At 37.9% G+C, this 10,806-nt stretch overlaps 1 protein-coding gene across 4 annotated transcripts in view; it reads right to left on the bottom strand.

Moving 5' to 3' along the window:
* Positions 1-10,351, bottom strand: part of LOC103380573 (multiple C2 and transmembrane domain-containing protein 2-like) — a 12,608-nt gene extending 2,257 nt beyond the window's left edge. The window contains exons 1-19 of one of the 4 annotated variants that reach the window (XM_025056463.1): positions 9,070-10,349; positions 7,312-7,368; positions 7,128-7,221; positions 6,504-6,646; positions 6,326-6,402; positions 5,717-5,831; positions 5,614-5,637; positions 4,157-4,330; positions 3,777-3,907; positions 3,513-3,683; positions 3,458-3,473; positions 3,206-3,299; positions 3,002-3,104; positions 2,807-2,909; positions 2,613-2,714; positions 2,421-2,495; positions 1,302-1,421; positions 937-1,056; positions 23-64 (exon numbers count right to left, since the gene is read on the bottom strand). In XM_025056463.1, the coding sequence (XP_024912231.1) occupies positions 23-64; positions 937-1,056; positions 1,302-1,421; positions 2,421-2,495; positions 2,613-2,714; positions 2,807-2,909; positions 3,002-3,104; positions 3,206-3,299; positions 3,458-3,473; positions 3,513-3,683; positions 3,777-3,907; positions 4,157-4,330; positions 5,614-5,637; positions 5,717-5,831; positions 6,326-6,402; positions 6,504-6,646; positions 7,128-7,221; positions 7,312-7,368; positions 9,070-9,972 (2,664 nt within the window). In that variant the 5' untranslated portion in view covers positions 9,973-10,349. Of the gene's footprint in view, positions 1-22; positions 65-936; positions 1,057-1,301; positions 1,422-2,420; positions 2,496-2,612; positions 2,715-2,806; positions 2,910-3,001; positions 3,105-3,205; positions 3,300-3,457; positions 3,684-3,776; positions 3,908-4,156; positions 4,331-5,613; positions 5,638-5,716; positions 5,832-6,325; positions 6,403-6,503; positions 6,647-7,127; positions 7,222-7,311; positions 7,369-9,069 lie in introns of all 4 variants that reach the window. The other 3 variants (XM_025056464.1, XM_025056465.1, XM_017032842.2) reach the window with 3 other exon arrangements.
* Between the last annotated feature and the right edge of the window lie 455 nt (positions 10,352-10,806).

The raw sequence follows: 10,806 nt of genomic DNA, 5'->3' as shown, positions 1-10,806 counted from the left end.
CAACATAAAGCAGATCAAGTACCTTCTCGTCTTCTTCCTCGTCATCACACATGCTCATGTTTACCTGAGAACAAAAAAGTATTAATGGAACATCGTCACAAAACAGATGGGTTTTTCCATTGGGAGGGTTGTCGATACTGAACACTTTGGACAGACGTTTAATAATCATTTTAATCTTTTATCTTTCGTAAGCATTGGCACAGTTCACAAGAGTTGCTCGTTTGGACATTTTGTACCAATGTCTGGAATATTGTTAGCCACATGATGCAGTTTTACAGCGGTTAAATACCTCCTCATTAGCCATTGGTATTGAAGTACTTAAGTACCTTTGTTTATTTGTCTTTGAAGCAAGACTCACTCCGGTCTTTTTCCATCTATCTCTTCTTGAATGTCACCTCTGAATAGAACTGCGACATACAGTAAGTTGAGTACACCCTGTATTCATATCTCCTATGGTTTCTAATGGATCAGGAATTGCCAGTGTATCAAGAGATGCCCATTGGTCTGTCAAGTGTATCCTGAGTTGTATAATAGTTTATAATAATTTTGAAAATTTCTCATTTATGGATTTTCTGAAGGTCCCATTGTTTTTTTTGTCCATATCAAACTGTTAGCCACTTTTTTTTTTACTTTTTTTTTAGCTGTAACGGCATATAAACAACAGTCACTCATGTATGTGTCAGAGGCAACCACGCATTAGCTCGCTTACATTTAGGATACATTTTTTTTTTTTGTTTTTTTTTTTCCTTTATTCTTTTTTTTCTACGTAGAAGGCTACGTTCTCCTAATGAAGTACTCATTTGTGTTGGTTATGTACCTTTAATGTCATATCATCTGCATATCTGCACATTTTTCCTAGAGAGGCTAGATAGATAATATAACGTACTGTATCTTCACAGAGTGGTGCTTTAATGATCTAAAGTCCGTATTGCTCACCAGGTCCTGATTGAAGTTTGTCTTTTTGGCAGAGAGGTGGAAGTAGTTCCAAGCAATGAGCACGAGGAGGAAGAGGGGCAACATGAAGAGCTCCCAGAACCAAACGGTCACAATGAAGATCTTAAAAACAAAAAAACAAACAAAAAAAAAAAACATGACATGATGACTATGTATCACACTGTTCAGATGCGCATCTGTCATCAAGTTTAGTTATTGCAAAGGCAGTGAAAGTAGACTCCAAACAACCGTTTCGTGATTGCCTTTGTCGTACCCTAACATGCCACCAGGGCCTTCATATATGATATGTGTACATCTTTACTAATGACATAACATGTTATGTTACCAAGAGAGAACAAATGACTTACCAAGAAGGCTATTAAACTCCGTTGTGTGCTCTCCCATTGAAAACAGCTTTTAATGTACTGTAATGTGTACAGAACTGCTGTACTAATTCTTCGAACCCGATATATATTCCTGGCAAGAATCTAATGAGATAGAATCAAACACTGGTTAGATCCAGATATAAAGATGGACATAGTGTTTATTGATTTGGTAAAACGGTTGAATCTACTCCAATTTAAAACGCATGTCAGTTGCACAGATACATATTTTTACCATTAAAGTATTAAAATGAAAAATAATATAATAATATAAAGAGAATATCTTCCCTATAAATATTTATAAAATACGTCCCTCAGTACATTGAAGATTTGTTTTTTCAATCCGATCTCGTGAAATTTTAATGTCCCTCAGTACATTGAATATTTTTTTTTTCAATCCGATCTCGTGAAATTTTCACTATATCGTAAAATACATTATAAAAATAATTATACATATCAACGTTTTGGCTTTAAAAATGGGGATTCTTGTTTTGAAATTGCGAATGATCGCTAGTTACGTTTGATAGCTTTTTTTTTTTTTACCTAGATCGTACACCAGCGCTTTTTTTTTTTTACCTAGATCGTACACCGCATACTATTGGCTAATACAATGCGTACTCAGTGTACTTTTGGCTAATCGAGCATGCTCTTCTGTTCCTTACGGTAATTGGCTCATGCACTGTAGCATCTATCATCACCCCCTAAATATATAAGGGTAAATATTTACGTAAATAATATAATAATTATCTCAACTGTACTTTGCGATTTTTCACATTTCGTGTTTTTTTTTTTTTTATCCAATCATATGTTAGCCTCACGTGTTGCCAGATTGAAAGAAATCTGCCCTAGAGTTTGAAGAATCGGTAGTACTGTTGCTGAGAGCCTTAAATGAATGTCAATGACATTGTTTCATTAACCAATCAGATTTTGAGTCGGTCACAACAAGGCATTTCTAGCTGGCCCGGAGTTACACTGGCGAATTATGTGATTTTGGTGATTCAATTCTCAAATCTACCAACATGCACCTAGCATGCTCAGAAATTACATTTCATTACATCTCTGTGTTGACTAGTTCTGTTGAGGGCGGGAATAATATTTTATTACCTTTTTGTTGAACCTCAGGTTTTCTGTTGTTAATTTGATCTCCTTCTGTTGGAATGTTGTGATGCTAGCTCTGACCTGGAACAGTGGAGGAAAAACAAAACTGTTGGTTTTTTTTCCTTAAAAAAAAAAATTTTAATTTCACAACCATACTATTGGAATGATTACAAATATTCAAAAATGCCGCAGCCTTACTTTATTATAGATAACATCAAGAACTATTGTGATCGTGCCTTTGGCTACGCATCCCAAGTCTTCTTTTTTCAAGAACAGATTCAACTCCTGTCCATTTTGGACCTTGACAAACGTTAAAAAAAAAAAAAAAATCTACAGTCAATCTGCATTTCGAGTAAAACTGAATTTTACGCATCGAGATAAAATCAACTTACGCTCAGCAAAGGAATGGCCACTTTACCCAAGAAGTTTGGGTTTTTTTCTCCATTCTCATCAAAGACAGTCAGCTCCACGACATCGTTTATATCTTTGATTGGACTGTACCAAAGATTTTATACATATATCAATAAAAAAACAAACAAACAGTGTAACATATCTTAATATATCTTAATTTTTTTTTCTTTACTTACAAGGTAAAGGCATGGCTCCACACAGGATTCACCGACTTGTAGACCGTTTGAGTTTGAAGCTTACAGTTACCAAGCTCAACAACGCAGAACGGGTTGCTTTTTCCTTCCAAAAAAAAAACAAAAAAAAAAACGCCTCATATTACTGAACCACAAAAAAGTTAGTGCAAGGGGGGAAAAAGTCAAAAATAAAATGTATACAAATACCATTGAGGTCTGTTGTAGGAAGATCATTTGCCTTTATGACTTTGATCTGAAGAAAACCAACCTCTCTGACACATTTGTGCGAGTTCTTAAAGCTCTGAAAAGGAAGTAAACAGGAAAAGGAAACATCTTGTAGCTTCAGTGACTTCGATGACATGATATTTAGTCAACTACTTTCTTGCGTGAAACTGGTTTAAAATCAATAGATTATTCTAATAATCTCAGGAGCAAGACAAAAAAAAAAAAACAACTTACGAATCTCTTCACGATGATGTCTTTCTCATCCGCCCTTTCTAAGGGCTTCACGATGGTGTCTTTCTCATCCGCCCTTTCTAAGGGGGCCAGTTCTATGTCAGAGACAGATACTCCCCAGGCTGGTGTGACCGTGACCAAAAATACTAGCCTTCCCTTCCCTGGGTCCAGGACATGAGTGTAGAGGTGATTCTCATAAAGTGAGAGCCTTGACAGGTCAATTTCAAACCTGAGGCAGAAATTGAAACGCATAAGACCAAGCGGGAGCTTCCGTGCACAAAATCAATGTTCGAAGATCCACAAAGGACAAAAAAAAACTTGCATTCCCCATGATTCGTCACCCTTTCTTCCTTTCTTTGAGAACACCTCGATCTGCAGCGGCTCCTGGTTATCTTCAAACTGATTGAAGTCAAACTGCTCTCTCCATTGGGGATTTGCTTGAATGCAAAGGTTCTAGGACAACAAAACAACTTAAAAGACATCCCTACATCAGTAGGGGTGTCCGATAATATTGGCCCGATATTAACATGTTTTGTAAGATCTGTAAAATCGTCCTTCGATAATAAACATCTGATATCACAAAGCCTGGGTTTTAGGAAATGATGACTGCAGGCAGTTACGGAGGAAGATAGCGGCAAGAACTTTCACGATAACGAAAACAAAATACTTTTGTTTGTTAGAAAATCCGTAAGGTCGTCTTACCCTGCTCTTGCACTTTTGTTCTCCCAGGCAAAGGCAGACATAAATATCCCCATGGCCATACTGTGGAAAGTCCTGTCCTTCTACTAAGGTGATGCTAAAAACCCCACTCCACACTTGGTTCTTCACTTTGTGCATCTCTGCTGGTCTCTCCGTTGGTGCTGCATAGTTTTGCTGCTGGGTAAAGATGTATTTGCAGATATTTTTTTTCTTTAGAGCCCTGGTACTACTCATGGTTACTAGTTTTTTTTAGTAGGACCTAGATCCTCTATACAGTGGAACCTCGGTTTCTGAATTCATTTCTGAAGGCTGTTCGTGAACCGAAACGTTTGTGATCACTTAGTGATCACTTGCTGCTTGCATGGTATTGTCTCGTGTACGACAACAGGGCAATTTTTTTTTGTTGAAAATTTTGTTCGTAAACCAAATTGTTCAAGCACGACAACAGGGCAATTTTGTTCGTAAACCAAATTGTTCAAAAAGGGAAGCATTTGACAACCGAGGTTCCACCGTATATACCACATCACAAGTCTTGACCACACAGAGTTTTCTGATGAGAGAAGCCCATCATTTATAGGCAATCCTGACCAATAACAGCAGAGATCATTCGCAGATCAATCAGTTAAATTAGGTTTGTAATCTATCTATCCATCCATCCATCTATCTATCATCATTTATAGGCAATCAGGTCCAATAACAGCAGAGATCATTCACAGATCAATCGGTTAAATTAGGTTTGTAAGCTATCTATCTATCCATCTATCTATCTAGCAATCCGGACCAATAACAGCTCATTCGCAGATCAATCAGTTAAATTCGGTTTGTAAGCTATCTATCTATCTATCTATCCACCCATCTATCCATCCATCTATCCATCCATCCATCCATTATCCATCTATCTATCTATCCATCCATCCATCCATTATCCATCTATCTATCTATCCATCTATCTATCTATCCATCCATCCATCCATTATCCATCTATCTATCTATCCATCCATCCATCTATCTATCCATCTATCCATTCATCCATCCATCCATCCATCTATCCATCGATCCATCTATCGATCCATCATCTATCCATCCATCTATCCATCCATCTATCCATCCATCCATCTCTCTATCCATCCATCTATCCATCCATCCATCTATCCATATTTTGTTTTAGGTTTGGTTTGGTTTACCCCTTATTTCTTTTTATTTACAACTTGTACATAAAAGTTTAAATACTACATAATGAAGTAGTAGTTTGGAAAATAAAATGTCTATCTATGGTCTTTGTCTTTTTAACACAGTGAACACAACCTCCAAGATTTAAAAAAAATATTATGAAATAAGGAATCGTCAAACCATGGGACACTTTTTGACATTTGTGTCACTTCATCTCTGGGAAGTTTGAGATGAGCTTTAACTTAAGCAAATTCATCAGAAGAGTTTGGTAACAAAGTATAAACACATACCTTGGTTTTTTTTTGTTGCCATTTCTATAGAGAGAGAATATTAAAATCACAAACTGGACACGATTTGAAAATAACAGTGTTTGGAATTCAGAAAGACTCTTACAGGGCTTCTTTTTATGGTGGCATCTCGAAACATTAGGCAGACTTCAACGACAATTACGCCCATGTAATTTTCTTTACTTTTCGGATCATCAAGAGGCAACTCCATTTCATAGGTTCTGTTAAAACAAAATAATAGGCAGATGAAACCATGTTGTTTGATTTTTTTTTTTCCCACAAACATTGCGGTAGTTGCGTTCTAAAAAATAATCCCACAAACATTGCGGTAGTTGCGTTCCAAGACTCACCGGAAAAGGGGAAAAAAAATGGGGGAGAGGACGGATTTTGTGTTCAAATAATTGGTGTTTTTGGTTTTTAGTAAAATGTATGTTGTCGTCGCATTAATGTTTTATTTGTATTATGCTATTATTGATGCTTTTGATGTCTGTTATGTCAAAGCTGTGGCTAAATTGTGCTGTGTGTTTGTAGCTTTAGTAAGGGTGTTGTTATGACTCCATGATTTGTCCGGGGTGAAACAACTGGTTTGACTACATTTTGGCATAATACTGAAGGTTTCTGTAGCCACGATGACTTCATTCAAATGTTGACGTATTCAGATATAAAGCCTAGGTGAGAAATGACGGGCACAGAGACATACATGTGTATTTCTTACCTGTACAAGTCAAGATTTTTCAGGGCAAGGGAGGTTGATCCCATGAACTCATCAGAAGTACGATTTTTATCATAGACCTGCAATGGATTTACAAACGACATTCACAGCAGAGAGTTAAATATTGTAAAAAAAAAAAGTGGTTTTGTACAAAAAAAAGAAGAAAAAAAAGGGTACTGACCCTAACGTCTACGATATGTTCTCTGTCTCGAAGAGGATGAGAAAATGATTCGTTCCAGCGTGGATTCAGACTTTTATAAACCACTTTGCTTTTGTAGAACTGTTTTCCTTCGAGTTTGAATTTCACATAGGGATCACTTGAGCCTGTGTTAAAAAAACAGTTACATTGTAAAATATAATGAAGTGGCTGTGGTACTGTGAAATGAGAGTGACATAATTATTTACAATATAATTCTCATAATTCATTAAAACCTATTTTTGCCTAAACAAGGGTAATATTACGGAATCAAACCAGTATTCTACATCAGGGGTGCCCAACCCCTGGTCCAGGGACCGGTGCCGGTCCGTATGTCAATTGGTACCCCAATAAAAAAAAAGTACTTTAGTTTTACTAATTTACTTCATTAAAAAAAAAATCAAGTCATAACCCTTTACTTTTTTTCATTCAAGTCTAAAAGATGTTTTATTTCGAAAATGTAATGATCCTTCAACAATGTGGCGGTATTATCGGCTGATACCAGCCAACCGGTCTTTGGTACAAAAAAAGATAGAGCTTAAAATATTAAAACTAATGAATTCAGTAAACGAATGAATTCTTTACAGCATTTAGAGAATGGTAACCTACCTGAGCGCTTGTCTCTGATGACCAGGTTTCTCCCCTGTTTTAAAGTAACATTCAGGAGGTATCTCTGGACTGGAGCAGGTGCTTGGACTACACTCTGCAATAGGAAAACAACGACACCCATTAATGCACTTTTATGCTTAGCAATGATGTCAGATGTTTTATTGACAAAGCAGCGAAGACTTACAGAATTTTCTGGTTCTTTCCCATTTTCCTCAAATAAGAAAAAGCGCTCCCCGCACATCTATATTGTAATAAAAAAAAAAAGATTTAACCAAATATCAAAATATATAGTACAATGAGATCATAACTGTAATTGTTAGTTGGAATTGGTTGAGCTCTAACTTTCTGGGAGTATTTGAAATTGCTCTTTCAGAACTTTCAGACTTAAGTTAGTGAAAAGATAAAGTTACGAGGAGTAGGGGCACTGCAGTAAGTTGAAGTACCTAGCATCGACAGTAATGGACAATCCATTAAAGAGTCGAAGGAAATGGTGCAGGAAGGGTGGGATGAATGTTAGACGAGTGCCGGGTGTGATTTGCGACAATTTGCAATTTGACGTCAGCTCCCTGTGATGTGGTAGAGTGATCGGCCGTACTGTATACAAGGTTTAAGGTACATACAAAAGTTGACGTTTCCCACGTTGCCGATCAGTCCCCGACATGAATGTATGACAAGCCCCGGTGAAGGCGATTCTCTTTTGATAAACAAACATGCCAAGAGGCTAAAGACGTACCAAGAAGATTCTTCTTACTCTCCATACACAGTAAGGGACTGCGCACTCAAGAAATAACCTCAACAACAGGAGTGAGTCTTGCTGTGATGTATGGCAGGGGTCCCAAAACCCTGATCCCATGGGTCATTTGACATCATCTCGCAGCACTGCACTCATTCTAGGACTGTTTTACCATTCCCAAGTGCGGTTGCCCCCCCTAAAGTCCAGGTTCTATGGGTAGTGTAGGTGCAACGCTTTGAAGTGATGGGCAAAAGCACGGGGTCAAAACATACACACTTGCATGGTCAACTACATCTCCTACTGCCTTCACAAAAATAGGAAGCAGCCTAGCTTTAGCTCACTTGCCTTTGGGAGAATGCGAGTGTAAAGGGGAAAGTGGGACTGCGAAGGGGGGAGCAGTTGGCACTTTAGCGGTGCACAGAACTATGGGCTAGTGTACCCTTACATAGAATCAAGACGTTTTCATTTGTATCTTTCATATAAAGATAATCTGGTGATATTTCAAAAAAAAAAAAAAAGCTTAAGTCTAAAGTGTGTCTTTGGAGATTCTCAGAGTCTAGGATGGGGTAGAGTCAGGATGACCGCCATTTGTCTCTATTGAATTTACTTACCCAGCTTCCCCATGACGGCCCAGTGTTCTGGGAAAAAAATATAATGATGTTCCGTATAAGCTAGCTAAAATTATCCCTAAAGACACCTGGTATAACCAAAACAAGGAATACATTTGATCAAATTGCTTGGGAAAAGCCCACCAGCAGGGTGAAATAAAATGAGAATAAAATCTATTGTTAGCCAAACTCATAAGAAACCAAATGAGAAAAAGAAATCATAATTACATAAGATGTCAGTAGGTGGCGCTATTTTTTATTTACTTTAGGTAGAACTGTCAAATTGAGATTTATTCGTGGTACATGAATCTTCTATTCTCATAGACAATAAATCTGTACAATAATTCCCTAAAAGTGCTGTACAAGGATCCCAACTCAACGGGCTCAAAGAGATCCCAACATTCTGTCGAACTTTTGACCATATTTTAAAGCCAACAAAACTATTTTTTTGCCTGTAAGCCACTTGAGATGAACCATGCATTTTTGGTATATCCCATAAAGCAAAATTAATGAAAACAATGGCTACAAGGGGAACACCTGGGCTGCGCACACACATACAGTAATACAAGTACTCAACACATTGTCAAATAATAAAACTGACCTTAGCGACTTCGTTCAAGTCCTCTTCCTGGGCCAAGTTTTGCAGAGCCTCCTCTGTGCTGAACTCTTCATTTAAGAAGGGGGAGAAGGGTTCACTTTCATGCTCCTCTGAGTCGGTGGCTGAAGGCAGGTTAATTCTCTCCTCACTCATAGAGCAACAGACCGAGTCCAACGAAGTGCCATCTGTACTCTCCAGTGGGGTGCCGAGGGTGTTTGAAGAAACATTATTTTCTTTCCTTGGTGATCTTTGTCTTTCAAATAAGGGTCTTTCTTGTTCAAAACATTTGTTCTTGAGAGACAAGGGCGTGTCCACTTGCTCACTTGCCAGTGAGTGCGCTTTAGCTAGTGCTGCAGCAGGAGAACCTGCAGGACCTATCTCTAGAGAGACTGGTCTTGGTGGCAGCCCCTGTTTGAACCTAGATCTAGAATCTGAAATGGGGTCAATGGCGAATTTATGTTCGCTGCTTAAAAATGTCAATCTGGACTGTCCATCTGTTCTGTCTTCGTGTGCTCTGAATTTGTCCACCGTTGTTTCATAATGTTTTGACCCCCTCCGTGGGATTTCTAGAAATACGTCATTACACTTTTCAGAGAACGTAATGCTATCAGTGAGCGAGCCACTTGCAACCGAGTCTGTATCGCTTATTTGTGGGGATACACCATTGTAGATCCGATCGGAGTCAGTTGGTGACGGTGCCACATGTCCTGGTATCACCCTAAGGTCTGGCACTGAAATACTGCGACGATAAGCCAGTTTTTTTCCCTTTGGGTTGTTTGCCTTCTTTCCAGGCCTCTTCAAATTGATCAGCTTTGTTTTAAGTCGAAAATTCTCCAAAAAGTTCTTTTTCTTTGCGTCCATCCTTAAAGGAAGAGTAAGAGAAAGATCAGTGATGATTAACATCATACATACAAAATTAATACAAACAAATCAACAAACAAACAAATCGTTAACTGCATTAACATGCAGATATCCGATATGCCGATATTGTCCGAACATTTCATTTCCGATTCAATAGAAACCGATATAGAAAAAATATTGTTTAGGAACCAGTATCGAAATGAAGGTATTGGTACTAGTATCAAACATTTTTGATTGATACTCAGCCCTGGTCTTACCCCGTACATCTATGGTCAGTGATCCCGTTAACGCCTCAGTTAGTAAGTGTAAGTGTTTTTAACCCTTTCATGCATGACGGTCACTACAGTGGACAGCTGTTAAAATATCATTTTCTATGATAAGAATAGGTTTTGATGGCAGTGTTGCATATAAGCCTCTACAGTGGACGCCTGAGAATCACCCAACACTGTCATACAGTGGTCAGCCTTTGCAACTGCAGAATAATTGTGTCAACATTCAAAAAGAAAATTTGGTGTATAAAAACAGAACCAAATCAGTTCTTATTTTTATGTCTAAAAAGACATAAAAACACTTAGTAACATTTGTTAACAACTCAGTATATCATGGGTCATGCATCAAAGGGTTAATATGACCACTTTTCAGTAACAAGTAATCTAACTCGTTACTATTTTAAAATCCATGTCCAAAATAATTCAGAGATCAAAGTTACCTAGTTATCTAAGTATCGGCGCATTGGTCCTTCGTAAAAAGATACGTTTGTTTTCTTCTTGCATTTCAGGGAGTGATGTCATGTATGCAACAAATGTTTTCAGCATGAGGACAACTCACGTGCAATACATACCAATCAGTCAGTGACACAAAGTGGAGGAAGGAGTGAGA

Source organism: Cynoglossus semilaevis, chromosome 6 (genome assembly GCF_000523025.1).
Source record: "Cynoglossus semilaevis isolate Cse_v1.0 chromosome 6, Cse_v1.0, whole genome shotgun sequence".
Taxonomy (NCBI): Eukaryota; Metazoa; Chordata; class Actinopteri; order Pleuronectiformes; family Cynoglossidae; genus Cynoglossus; species Cynoglossus semilaevis.
This window is presented reverse-complemented; position numbering and strand designations above follow the sequence as displayed.